This window comes from Fopius arisanus, unplaced genomic scaffold (genome assembly GCF_000806365.1).
Source record: "Fopius arisanus strain USDA-PBARC FA_bdor unplaced genomic scaffold, ASM80636v1 scaffold00002, whole genome shotgun sequence".
NCBI classification, from domain to species: Eukaryota; Metazoa; Arthropoda; class Insecta; order Hymenoptera; family Braconidae; genus Fopius; species Fopius arisanus.
The window spans coordinates 1,962,874-1,976,812 of NW_011887741.1; the positions used below are offsets into that span (position 1 = coordinate 1,962,874).

Genomic DNA, 13,939 nt, shown 5'->3' on the forward strand with positions numbered 1-13,939 from the left:
ATTCTTATCAGCAATCGGCGCGCTATTGTTGAATTTAATCGCAGGGATCTCAGGTTCAGGTGTAGCGGAGTCAATTTTCGGTTCAGTTTTGTGTGTCACTGACGGTTTCTTGGGCGATTGGACGATAGGAAGCTCGTTAAAATTGATCTGTTGCATAATTGTCGCTAGATTTTTATCGTAATCCGTTGTTGGCTGTTCTTGAGCCAGCGCCACCTCAGGAATTGATTCTTCTGCTTTTTCGGCAAAAGATTCTTTTTTATCAGTTTCCAAAGGGATAGGATCAGTGATTTCTGTCGTATTCTCGTTTGCTTTCTCATTATTCGAGAAACCAGCAATTAAACTACTCGAGATGTTGTTTGGACTGATGCTTCCTCTCGTCGGAAAGGTCATGGGTTGAATTTCTGGGGCTGCTGAATGGCTGTCAGCAGGGATGGATTCGATTATGTGATTGACTGCAGTGACTGGATCCGTCAGCTGTATTCTCACAACTGGAGACTCCTCCTCAGGCACCACCGGAGGCATTTCTGGAGTCGCTGTTGTCTCAGCTGGTGTCATTATATCGATCCTAACGATCGGAGTTTCTGTCGCCTCAGTGGATACCGACGGCTTCAACTTCGACTCCTTCAGGGAGTTGTCTTCCACTGTTGCATTTGTCTTCCAGGCTGGACTGACACTTGCTGGTGTTGATGGCGTGATTTCAGGGGCTGCTAATGGCCTTGGAGATGATGGCAGAAGCACTCCATCAGTGCTGGAGAATTCCTGCTTGTTCATGTCTTCGGTAATCGTGAAATCATCAGCGATTTTCGATTGATCGTTACGAGCAGGCAATGATGGCTCTATAATGGCCTCGGAAATTTGAGAAATCATGCTGGATAACGAGTCCTCCAACTCCACAGACAGTGGTGTCTCCTCTCGTTCGATTGTTGTCGTGGATTCGGGGGTCGTGGATGGAACTTGAGTCGTCACTTCCACTGCTACTTCACTCGTCTTTTCAGTCGCATCCTCTGGAGTTGTTCTGGGAATTATTTCAGTGACTGGATCTTCAAGTTTAATCTCTCCTGGAGTTGATGTAGTTGTCTCCGGTGGAGCATCAGTACCTGTTATCAATACTGAAGGTGTTGTTATCGATATCGATTCGATTTTATAGTCTGGAGTTGTTGAGTCATGCTGAGTCACTTGCGTTATTTGGTCCGTTGTATTTTCTGCTGGAATGGATTCAGTGGTGCTTCCAGCTTGTGGGACGTTCACAGGGACTTGATCTTGTGGTGGTATCGTCGGATCCTCTGATTTATCGTACTCTGTAGTTAGTGGAATGGCCTCTGTTGTTATGTCTTCGTTCTTCTCAGACGTTGGAATAATTTCAGTAGTCTCCAGCGGCTCGAATGCTGTCGTCCCCTGGATTTCAAATTCCTTCAGGATATTGTTCAACAGCACAGGCTCTATCGGCTGGACTATCTCGAATTTATCATCAGCAATAATCGGTTTGGACGTTGATGGCACCGGTTTATCTTGATTTACCGCTTCCTTCGAGTCGCTTGTCTCGGAAGATGAAGTAATGGATTGTAATTTTGACTGGTCTATCTTCATCTCATCATACCCGGGGATTTTTATCGATGTCGAATGGGTCTCGGAGACGATGCTAATGACATGATTAATTCCTTCAGCCGTGATGTTCTCAATAGAGTTCTGAGTGGTCGTAGGAACTTGATAAGTTGTCGAGTCATTCTTCAACTGTTGAATTTGGGGTTTTGCCGTTGATCGATCGAATGATTCACTCGCATCGGTAATCTGATCAGACAAGACCACAGAATTGCTGGTGTTTCTCAACATATCTGCGGATATGGTATTTAATATCTGAAATATTGGACCGTTGTCATTGATCTGGTCGTTATTGCTCTCTTCATCACTTGACGAATTATTTTGAATTGGTAATTTCTCCTCTACTGTTATAACTGGCACTTGGATCATTGGTCTTTCCGTTATCTCTTCATACATCGGATGACCCACGTACACCGGTATTTTTTCATCGTCCGGATGCTGCGGTCTTGGTACCTCTGGTGGACTGAGGGCAATGGATTCCATGTCACCGGTGAGAATTGATGGGAGAATGCTACTCCATTCGGAATTTGCGTGACCAGGAATCTTTGGTATTGTCGATATCATTGGTGTTGGCTTGCTCAATTCACCTTTCAGTACATTCTGCACGTTTTGTACTACATCGGCAACTCTCGTTCCACCGGTTGGCACATCACCGGCCTTTTGAGGCTCATGAATTTCTGGTGCCATCGGCGGCAGGTGACCACCTCCTGCTGCTATTAAACTCTGGATCTCGTGCTTTGTCATCTCTTTTTTTATTACTTCACCGGATTTGTCGAATGTGTAGAATTGGAATATATCCGGGCGTAGGAGATCTGCTGGAGAACCCGGAAGCTCTCGATGCATCAGTTTTCCTTCACCTTGATCCATCCTAAATTATTCAAATTTATTACACTGTCTCATATTATTGATTATTACGTATTTATTTGGGGGAAATTGCTGAATTTTTTTAATAGATTTTCAGAATAATTTGAATAACTAGACATGAACGATACGTTGGATTTTTTTTTTAAGGGAGAACTCAAAACTTACCTAGTATTTTTGGGAATTTCAGGTGCAGAGTCGAGTGTGGCTTCGCCAACCGGAAGTGCCTCCAGCGAGGGTAAGTCAATCATTAAATATAATAATGCCACGAAGGGCAGACGTCTCGATAAAATACTCATCTCGAAGTTCTTTTCTCTGGAAAATCCATAACACTTGGGGTTAACGATCGATACTGTTAGTCATTGAATAGGTACGAGTGTCATTGGCCATTTTAACAGTGGGAGACGCGTTTCAGTAGTTAGTAATTCCATCATGCGTGACACACTCTGAATTCTGTTGGTTTTTTTGTCTGGGGCAGAACGAGTTCACCACGTGCGACCGAATTATGTACGAAATTCAAAAGAATTCCGGTATTATCCCTTTTCCCTTTTCCCTTTTGTCGGACATGTCGATGATTTCGAGGTGACCAATTTTTTAAATCCATTCTCTCATATTCAACCGAATTTTTCCACTACATCTACATGGAGAGAAATATTTAGTAAAAATTACGGAACTTTTGGTTCAATTACCGATTATGGAGTCGATTAAATTTAAGTGATGGTATCGTAATTTTTCATCGATAATTCAGATAAAAATTACGGAACACCCCAGAAAATTCCGTCACTTTAGATTAAAATGACGTGACATTGCCGTAAAATTTCCGGCAACCAAATTTCGCTCCAGAATTACGGAAAATAAACGTAATTTTTATTGAATATTTCTCTCTGTGTACCGATAAATATTCAAAACACAATTACCCTACGACCAGAATTTTCCCACAAAAAAATTCGGTAATGACGCGGTAATTTTTCCATGCATTTAAAAATTATGCGTAAATATAAAAAATTCCCGAGCTACAGAAAATATTTCTCCGGAATTTCCTGGTGGGATAGTAGAGTTATTAAATAAAAGATTCTTCTCGCATCGATGGGGTTCGATGGGGTTGAGGTCATCGCTCCCTCCTATCTCCAAAATAATTAGAGTCATAACTCTGAAAAGGGTCAATGCTCAGAGACGAAAGACCACTAACCCAGAGAATAAATAGCCCCAAAAAAGACGGGCCTCAAGTGGTTCTCCTAAATATGCACTCAATTCTAAAAAAATATCAAACCGGTTTTCAATCCGATGTGCATTAACGTTTGAATGATGCATCATGCCCACGACGAATCTCCCATTTAATCTCATCATCAGTCCAACAGGTGTTCATTTCCCTTCATTCAAAAGCTAATATTAGAATTGCTGGAGTTGATGGGCATTTTATTATTATTTTAATAGCACCTGTGGTGAGGGAATCGAGAGATTTATTGTTCCTGAATGCTTTGAATTTATCGAGTCTCGGTGCGGTGGGGTTCTAATGCCATTGCGGTTTATACGCGGCTCAAGATAATGGGGTAAAAACGCGAATGATCAATTCGGAAGCTGTGGCCAAAGAAACTGGACAACGAGAATCCATGCTGGACCGTTTTCAATACCGTTATATGGATTCATCCGGTCGTGCGGGTTATCATCCTCAAAAATCATCTTTTCAGGAGTCATCGCCAATGTCTCTTCATTTTTCCGGGTTTTTACCCATCCCTGGGCTTTTCCTCTTTTTAACTTTCCATAAATCGCTTGGATGACATTCCCTCTCAAAGAAATAACTCCAAAAAAAATTTCTCGCTTGAAATTCCTTCGGATTTCATTTTTTTGGGTAAAAATCCCAGAAAATCACGGAATATAAAATTATTGGCGTATGTTATGCAAAAATATTTGATTGATCTGATTAGTAATTAGGGTTGATAATTCGTAATTAATTGTATAGGGCAGTTTTTTTACCGGAAATTTATTGAGGGAAATTTTTAATCGAAAAAATTATCGCATATTGTGAGGGAAAAATGACTGATTACTAAATGGTAATTTATTTCTAAAATTCCTGACGATTTTTTAAGAATTGGGTACATCGTTGAGGGCTCATTGAGATGTTAACAATTATTAATAATAAAATTAGAAAAGCGTTTTCAAAAAAAGCCGCAACTTTCCCTGGAATTATTCTCAATCGGTGATCAAGAATTTATAGGATGCGATGAATTTTTTAAATATTTAATAGAAATTACGTATCTTTTTTGTAATTTCGGAGTGAAATTTTATGGGACAGTTACGGAACTTTTTCGGAGTGTTCCGTAATTTTTGTATGAATTTTCATTGAAAAATTACGGTAGGGACATGGAAATTTTCTTAGTCACTTCCGTAATCGGTACGAGAAGTTGAGGTTCGCTATTTTTATGGAATATTTCTCTCCGTGTAGAAGTTTCCAGAGGCTGCGACGTTTTAGTTCAGTTTCAACGCTCATTCCCGAGATTTTACTTTCCACGTGAGACAATTTTTTCTCTTCGAAAGTTATAAACAAAAAAATTGAGATAATTAGAGGATCCTAGACCGATTTCTTGGGGAATATCTTCCGGTCTCATTTTGCACGCGAACAATTCCGCCTGAATTATTGTTTAAATAGTAAACGAAGAGTTCAATATAAAATAATTACTCAATTCAATTTTTTTATGCGCGATCAACAATTTATAACAAAATTCACCCGTTTCAGGACAAATTACTTAATTCCTACGGAATTTTCTCCATAAATTGTAATTTCTAAAAAGTCAAGGAGAAAAATGCATTTCTGCCAGATATTCATTTATTTGACTGAATTATTTACATTAACAATTTAAATTCTTTATATTTCTCTACAAGAATAATTTCGAGATGAATTTACTTGAGTTTCAATTAAACCAATCATGATATGATCTCAAAGATAATTACATTCCACATATTCCTGGATAAATTCACAAACCAATTACCAATTCTCCCAAAAATTCCAATTAAAAAATGAAAACTTCATCGAATCCCCGATATTAACAATTAAAAAAATTGCACTGCAGGTCATAATTACCCCGAAGACCAGCTGCAGCCGTAAAATTACAATAATTGAAAATGAACCGTGAAATAACTCGACAAGCGAAGTCCATAATCAAAAGCGTCAATCCTCCCACGCAAATGAAATTTATAAAAAATAAAATTCGTGTCGTGAATTTTGTTCTGAATTGTTTTTGTAATTAAAAAAAATATATAAATTAGGAAACTGACCTCGGACAGTTGACGACTTGACTCAGACAGTCATCCTCGTTATCCACTGACTAAAACCACTGGGATCTCTCCCCCGGGTGTATCACCCCTGGATGATGATGAAAGATGAAGTATTGACTTCTTGATGTCAGTATGATACTAGTTGCTCGTTGTGTGTAGTATATTGCGGTTGGCCTTGCCACTGAACGAAGGGTAGTGACCCTGTATAGTACCTCCAGAGATGCCTTTCTGTTATCCTATTTGCTTTTATCTTATGGCTTTTTGCCGGAGTATCCACCAGGTATTCTGGTTTATTATATATTTCTTATAGTTATTCTCGCTCACCAGCCTTACTCAGCTTGTCAATTATTCTCAATTATCCCCTGTTTATTCTAACAACTAGTTGGTTTTGTTATTCTTGGTACGTGTTGCACGATAAACTCACTGGGAGATGATGCACTCGGTGAGCAACACCACTGACCAATGTTACCCCACCGGTGGTCACGTTAAAACACTGACTGGGAGACAGTGGTTCGAGGATATCCTTGATACCTGTGTCAATATTAGAGGTGGGACACTGAAGGGGGTACCGAGGAACACCGAGAAATACCGAGGGGAACACACCGGGAATTGTTGGGGGAGGGGGGCACTTGGTGTGAAGTAATCGGGGGAGGATGTCTACCAGTCGACAACAGGTTCCCCGCAACCGCTAATTGGGGGGAGATCTCTTTATTCAGGGACTTCAATCCACAACAACCCCGAGGGACAGGTCCTGCTTTTTTTTTCCTCCTGTAAAATCGCGCATAGAGATGTCGAGAAAATTCCAGGGAAATTGTAGTGAAGTTGGAGGTCATGCTGCAATCATGAACCTTTAATTGATGACAACCCCTCAAGTCTTGTTTTTTTTTTCCGATTTTTAATGAATATTGGGTAAAAAGAAGATGGAGAAAAGTTCAAGGAAAAATTACAGGGAGGGAAAATTGATTTTTCTTTGTGAATATCAGTGGAAATTGGGGGAAATTCTTTACTCCTGTCTTCTGTTCAATTCCACGTACAACTCTGAGAAATTTTTAATATATCACATAAAACGAAAAATCGAAAACAATTCAAGAAAAAATTCCAGTCATTATTTGTCAGTAAAAATCGCGCTGAAAATTCATTATTCATGCCCAGATTTATTAATCAATTTAATTAATTCATTACAACCCCTCAAGACCTCTTCCATTTTTCCACTGAATTCCGCAATGTAAAAAAGTCGATGAAAAGATTCGAGTCAATATTTCCGCGTTAAAAATCGGTGAAAATCGCGTAGAGCTCCGATTTCCGCGATTTTTTTTTGCCGGGAAAAATTTCTAAAAAAAAAGAATACATAATTTATTCAGATTAGAGACAGTTGAATTTATTTCTCTCACAATGCATTGAGATATGCTGACAGAATTGAGGAAAAATAGAGGGATATAGCCCCACGTGCCGTCTTTATTCAGGGAAAATATTTGCACAGCGTTCGGTATGTACTCGGTGGTATTTTTAATGGGCGAAGTGATCCCAAGTTGGCTTTCGAATTTAACGGGACTCGTATAGATCCTGTCCCCAGGTGAACCAGGAAAAATCCAAAAATACGAATACCTGAGGTTTCGAGTGAAGAAGTGGTTTTACAAAACCCGGCAGTCATTTCACGGCGATTATTTGAATTCATTTGATTTCATAACACAAACAAAACTGACCTGCAACAACGTCTCCATCCGGGGGAGATGAATTAGCATTAGAATTCTGAAGACATCCCTCATGCAAACACTATCGTACGCAATTCCATTTCGATTCATTTTTTTCCTTTATAAATCGTAAAAAATGCATTTAATATTTATGGGAACATCCATTTATTCATCAATTCATGATAGTTTTAATTAATTTAGAATTCAGGATAAACGGGCAATGGCCAAGAAATTCATGAATAATTCCATCTCATTATGAAAATCATGGCGCCGGGCTCTAAAATTTCTAACAGTCCAGAGTTTATGCAAATTCTCTCATCCAACATAGAATTTATAATCAACGGATAATTACCAAGTCCATGCACAGTGCTCTTGTTGGCATAATCGCTTGGCTCGTGGGAACAAAGTCCAAATATAACGGTAAAATCCAGGGTCCCAGATTGTCTCACCCAATGGCAGTATCAGGACATATGTGAAATGATGTTGAGGGGCATAAAAAAAAAAGGAAGACCCGATGACTCGGGTTTCCAGGGTACGAGGCAATTGGGGTACCGGGGTACCAGACAATAGGTCAGGGCAATAGGGTCACGGTGTATCTAGTGCCATTCATCTCTCAATAATTATCTATCCAGTTCTATCAATCAAAAAAAATATTCAATCTTTCAAAGACGTGCTGTCATGATTTCGGTTCTCAATTCATCTACTGAAAAACGTATGCATTTTTTCCGAACATCATTTCTCCAATTGAGAGGATATCCCCGAACAATTTCGATTAGCTTCCGATGATGATCATCATAATGCCTTAGAGAATGATTACTTGGGATTTATCTTAGGGTGAACTCCGCGGATTATTGTTCATTTTCTTTGAATACTGAACGCGCGGAATTGTTCTGATGGAACCCTGAATTCTTCCATTGGAATCATCCCTCCAATGAAGCCAATTGTTCCGTCAGAACTCATGGAACCCTTGAACCGACGGTTCCAGGCCGAACAAGAGTTCAAACCAAGGAAACATTTCCAGTTCCCTCCGAGTTTCGAACCCGTGTTCGTCAGAACACTTTCTCAGCACGCTAACCACTCGGCCAAAGTACCACTATCTTTAAATCGAAGAATTCTTGAATAGTGCTAGTTATTGATGAAATTTATTTAAAGTCATATCCATAAACATTCTCAAGAGCAATATGATTAACCTCCAGTTGAGATCACCTCATAACAAGTTCATCTAACATTTTCCTAAAAATACATATTTCTCTCGATTTAATAAATTACTGCAAAACCCTTTGATTAACAAATTCAATAATGAAGAATCTCCAAAACTAATTAATCGAAATGATTTTTTTGACTAGTGTACGAGTGTGGGTGATTACACGACATGCGTTTCCGTTTCCGTCGATGTAATTACAAAAATTATATTATAATTCAGTAAGGCACAAAAACGCGTACGGGTCTACTCATTAATTAACCGTATGGCCTGTCGGTACTAACAACTCCCTCCCCTCCCATCAAACACGCAACGGATTTAAAGTATTTTAAGGCACGTCTGGTAATACTCCATGACCGATATCCACCGTGAATTAACCAGAAGTGCAATACCCACAGCATTTACATGTCCATAAACAATCAGTTATATATTTATCCGCCTGCCAGGTACCCGTGGAGTACCATAAACTCATACATGGATTTTGCTATCACTCGCTGTTATAATCTCACTGGTAAATTACAGCAGAGGAGTTGTCTTGTGATGCAACATGCATGAGTTTTACCGCTAACATTCTTGTCAACTCATCGCTCGTTGTTACTTGCATTGAATTATACCTGTGTACTGAGAATATTAGCCTCGTTTTATTCTATAGCCACTTGTCTCTGGGTTTTCACACCTCTTCGCCACTTATTGGAAATCATGTGGGTGTATTGCTTAGAATTTTGTCCCACCAGAGTTCACACAACTGTTCTCCACGGGTTATTCTATCCACCAAGTCGCGAGTTGATTATATCCATTCACATCAACTCCATGAAAGTTCATTCCCTATTTGTTCTCGCATTGCCCCAAGTACTTCAAGTTCTCAAAACTCCCAGAGGAACTACCATGACGATTAAAAGAGACTTCACACAATTGCTCAGTTAATTAATCATTTTATTAAAGAAACAAAGTGCAAAATTACAATTGTTACTTCTAGATTTGGCGTTGTGTAAATCAACACGAATGAGAGTATATTTGAGATGTATTGACTTGAATTTTTTTGTTCATCATTTGTTCATGAGATTTCCAGTTCGTTGGTTTGTTCGATGCTCGTTGATGCCCCTTCTTTACGGACAACTCTGTACATTATTTTTAATCTTCTCGGTACGCACTGGCCACCAGTGCAGACAACAAAGTTAATGGTTATAACCAGCTCTTCAGGTGCATTATCCTCTGGAAGTTCTAGTTTGATCGGTGTGACGAGAGATCCCATGGGACTTTCTGATGTCCACGATTCTGGATGACTGAGTGACCACTTCTGTGGTGCATCTGCGGTAAATTCAACACCAGCATCCAATCTAGTCGTGAATAATATTTTAATATCTGCCAGTTTGTTACTTATTTCGATGGTGAAGTTGAGAATTTTGTCGAATGGTCTGGCAACTTTCTTGGGATACTTCAGGTTTGGTATCTGGGGATGAAATAAAAATATCATTAACTATTTTCATTGGTTTCCTCATTAACGTGAATCATTGATATTACCGTGTTTATTGATTTGGTATCTAGATTTACGGCTTTTATGCAATGGTTGTTGGTATCAGCAATTAATAGGAGATTCTGCTTGGCTAGTAGACCCAGTCCACTCGGTTCATCGAACACATGATCTTTCGTCGGTTTTCCACTTCCATACAGTGTTGTGCACTTGCCAGCTGAATCGATTTGCTTAATTTTGTGATTATAAGTGTCAGCGACGTAAACAACTTCTCGTTTACTATCCCATGTTACTCCCAGGGGATGTTGAAACTTTGCCGAGTACTGGGTACCATCGGCATCACCAAAATTATGCAAATCCTGGATTGTTAAATTTTACGATTATATATCTGTCATGGTAATTTATGAAGATTGGGGTGTAACGAATGAGGAAATTACTTGGGGATTTTTATCGGCACCTGCTAGGGGTGAGACTCTACCGTCGACGAGGTGAATTTTTCTGATGGAACTGCTCTCGCTGTCGGCGAAGAATAGGAGTTTTGAGTCTTGGGAGAGAGCTATCCCCGAGGGTTGGGCTAGACTCGCTGCATGGGGATAGCTGTTGTTTCTGTTTGCCTCACGACCGTTTCCCACGATTGCCGCACAGCTTCCGGCTTTGTACTCTCTGTTAATTAATTATTATAACAATTGGTTTGGAGGATTTTATTTATTGGTTGAGGAAGTGATTCGGTTTTAGGAGTCTTCAGCGCTATTTTATTTATTCATTTGATTTATAGGCGATGCGAACCTTTTGCTATTTTAATTAGTCCAGGAAATTAATGATTAATTGATGAATGACGATTAATGACTATTTAATGTCTCACGAAGTTTCCTCAAGCCGTGGAATAATTTTTCCAAGTTCTCATTAAACTTTTCTAAAAATTCACAGAATTTTTTAAAAATTAAGAAAAATAGATGAACGACTATAAAAATTCGTGAGTCATTGAATAATGATAAAACCGAAAAATATGATTGCAGCTAATTAGAATTTTCGCCCGTTCGATGATGCGGACTTGTTTTGTATTTTTTTTTTGCATTATTTACGTTTTTTTAAGAGAATTCCACTTGACAAATTATCACTGGACGAATAACTAATTATTTCAATTAAGAATGAAACAATTTTTAATGGGAGTTAATAACCCCAGCATGGCCTGATTGAAAATAATTACTTGTTCTTCCACCAAACGGTATCCTGAAGAAACAATGCCCAAATCTGATGAGTCCCAGCCATAGCAATGAGCAATACCTCTTGATTCTCCTTATAATCGTAAATAGCAACATCCCAAGGTGATGATATAGCCTGGCCCTTGGCGATTCCACCACCTTGATAATCATGCCCTTGAGAACCAGTTCCAACGAGTGTCGTCACACTTTTACTCTTCAAATCAATGAGCCTGATTGCGTGATTATCGTTATCAGCAACGTAAATTGATTGGCCACGGTGACATATACCCTGTGGTCCATTGAATCTAGCCACATCGAAATTACCATCCCTCATACCCGGGGAATAACCACCAATTACATGCTCAACTGTTCCATCGAGTTTCATTATAATTACTCGGTTGTTTCCGGTGTCCGAGACAATTATTTTGTCCTCGCCCATGTCCTCGATACCAATAACTTTACCAGGAAAGAGGAGATTGTCCTTTGTGGAGGCTGGTAGAAGGTGTTGCGCTGGTTTTAGAGGGATATCGTTACTCCTTATTGCATTGCGAGATTTGAAGTAGGTGAGGGCAATTTTAGTGTAGAGAAAGAGCTCCTCCCTGTGACCCTCACCGACGAGGACGGCAAGGGGCTGGGCTTGAGGACCTATTTTTCACCAATTATTTATTTTTTAGTTTTACCTCAGAGGGTGAAAAAGAAAAGGGCGTTAGGATATATTTTTTATACCCAGAATTACGAGACTCGGCCAACAAGTTATACCGATGTCTCTCCACATTGATAATTTTGCGTCGTTCACTACCGGATGCTGGATGTTGTATCTCTGTACCGCTGATAGAATCTTTGACGAGTCTTTCTCATTGGAAAATTTTGCACTGTGAACGCCGATCTATTTAGAAAAATCTCGTGTTTATTATTCAATTATTTTATTTCTACACACTGAGAAATTAAAATTCTGACCTGAACAATATTTACTACGTTCGTAAAATTGTAGGTTTTCGCCAGGTAAACGGAATTATGAAATTATTATTATATATAAGATGAGCGTATATAATATATATCGGAGGTACAAATTCTTCTACACAATAATTCAATTTTTTAAGTCGTAATAAATAAATGCTTCAATTAATATGTAATTTTAAAGATGATACTCCAGTGTTTGGTTTATCGAAACAATTACTAATTAATCTGTAGGTAATTGTTAAAATGCCATATTCTACGCGTCTTTAGATACAATTCCGTTTATTTGGCATCAGATTTTTTTTTCTCAGTGCATTCTCTTGCAATTGGATACTGACGATAACCAAACCATCCTCGACGGTATATTTTTTCTCCACAGCCTCGAGATCGGGAAGTATGTGCATACAATTTATGCAGCAGTACGTGAAGAAGTCGAGAATAACAATTTTACCGGTCAAATGCTTCGAGACAGACAATCCCTCGGAGACATTGAACCATTCGAGTCCTATCCAAGAAACATTATCAGACAAATAAAACAATAATCCCCGGAATTACACATTATTATTTATTACGTTAAAGAACAATGACATGATTTTTAAGTAATTAATGGGGGGTTTTAAATACAAGTTATTTCGATTTATCAGTTCTTCGGTACATTGTATTTATCGTGAAAATGGGAGACTGTTGTCTCGTGCATTTCTGCCATCGCTCCGAAAACAATTTGAGTCGAGTCCTTGATGTTGTTATACTCGTGAAGGTCAGACATTATTTCTTTCATGGAAGGCCCATCTACCAGCTCCTTCTTCAACGAATTCAGTTCCTCATCGAGTTCTTTATCAATCACCAGGAGTTTATTGTACTCCTCGATCTCTTTTCGATTGACTTTAGAATTTTCATCGGTACCTGGCGCCTTCCCCTCGACAAGTTCAGGTCTTTCAACAGACATTTCTCGATTTTTATAATCTCACAGACCTAGTGATAATTCCAATGGTATTTCAAAATCCTCTAGACAATCCTCGCTATCAAAAAAATCAATAAAAGTTGATTTCCTCAAAAAATCCAGGTGATAATTAAACAAGCCGTCTTTAATCGTCAATACCTCGGGATTGACAGAGACAATACCTCAATTCCTGGAAGGATTTTGAAGGCGGTTTTTGGGGCTTTAAAATGAAATTTGAATTTTGGAAATTGCATTGTTCAGTGGGAAGATATCGACGATTTAAGACCCCATTTGCCTCGATGTTGAAATTAGGTTATACCGAGTTAATAGACGAGTTAATAATTGACATGAATAATTTGGGAATTATAAGGACGTAAAAACCTTTCTGGAAGTCGTTGACACGTAGATCGGTGTTGGCTCTGCTGATTATATGCTTGAGGACAATTTTTTCCTTCTCCCTATCATCACTGGCAGCTAGTGCTCTTTTGAGTTCAATACACTCCTGTGTCAATATTTCCACTGTATCTTGCACACTCATGGCTTTATTTTCCTGACCGCACATTACACCAGGGATATAACAAACCTGCTCGAAAAATGAATGATGTTGGATAAAAAACACTATGGGAAATACCGATTATTTTTTTTTCATAAATAAATAATAGTCATTGCACAGTTATAATCAAAGAGGATAGACCTGGGTAGAGGCTCTTAACGAGGAGTTGGTGTCACTCTAGGAATTTTAGT

At 38.9% G+C, this 13,939-nt stretch overlaps 2 protein-coding genes across 2 annotated transcripts in view; both read right to left on the bottom strand.

Moving 5' to 3' along the window:
- The window catches only part of LOC105267867 (mucin-17), an 8,673-nt gene extending 2,475 nt beyond the window's left edge, over window positions 1–6,198 (bottom strand). Inside the window, exons 1-3 of the mRNA XM_011307006.1 lie at window positions 5,734–6,198; window positions 2,629–2,775; window positions 13–2,467 (exon numbers count right to left, since the gene is read on the bottom strand). Coding sequence (XP_011305308.1) covers window positions 13–2,467; window positions 2,629–2,759 — 2,586 coding nt within the window. The 5' untranslated portion in view covers window positions 2,760–2,775; window positions 5,734–6,198. The remainder of the gene's footprint in view (window positions 1–12; window positions 2,468–2,628; window positions 2,776–5,733) is intronic.
- A 3,339-nt stretch (window positions 6,199–9,537) lies between these two features.
- Window positions 9,538–13,890, bottom strand: LOC105267014 (NHL repeat-containing protein 2). The gene is made up of 7 exons (XM_011305583.1): window positions 13,577–13,890; window positions 12,594–12,760; window positions 12,025–12,184; window positions 11,304–11,943; window positions 10,534–10,759; window positions 10,147–10,455; window positions 9,538–10,075 (listed from the first exon to the last, which is right to left on the bottom strand). The coding sequence occupies exons 1-7, from the start codon at window positions 13,755–13,757 to the stop codon at window positions 9,680–9,682; spliced, it is 2,079 nt and encodes a 692-aa protein (XP_011303885.1). The 5' UTR covers window positions 13,758–13,890; the 3' UTR covers window positions 9,538–9,679.
- Between the last annotated feature and the right edge of the window lie 49 nt (window positions 13,891–13,939).

Bases quoted from the DNA above. Each gene is read 5' to 3' on its own strand.
- LOC105267014 (XM_011305583.1), bottom strand. From the start codon at position 13,757: ATGTGCGGTCAGGAAAATAAAGCCATGAGTGTGCAAGATACAGTGGAA. The intron at 11,944-12,024 runs GTATAAAAAATA...GGTGAAAAATAG, and splicing joins GCCGAGTCTCGTAATTCTGG to GTCCTCAAGCCCAGCCCCTT. The intron at 10,760-11,303 runs GTAATTATTTTC...ATTAATTAACAG, and splicing joins ACCGTTTGGTGGAAGAACAA to AGAGTACAAAGCCGGAAGCT.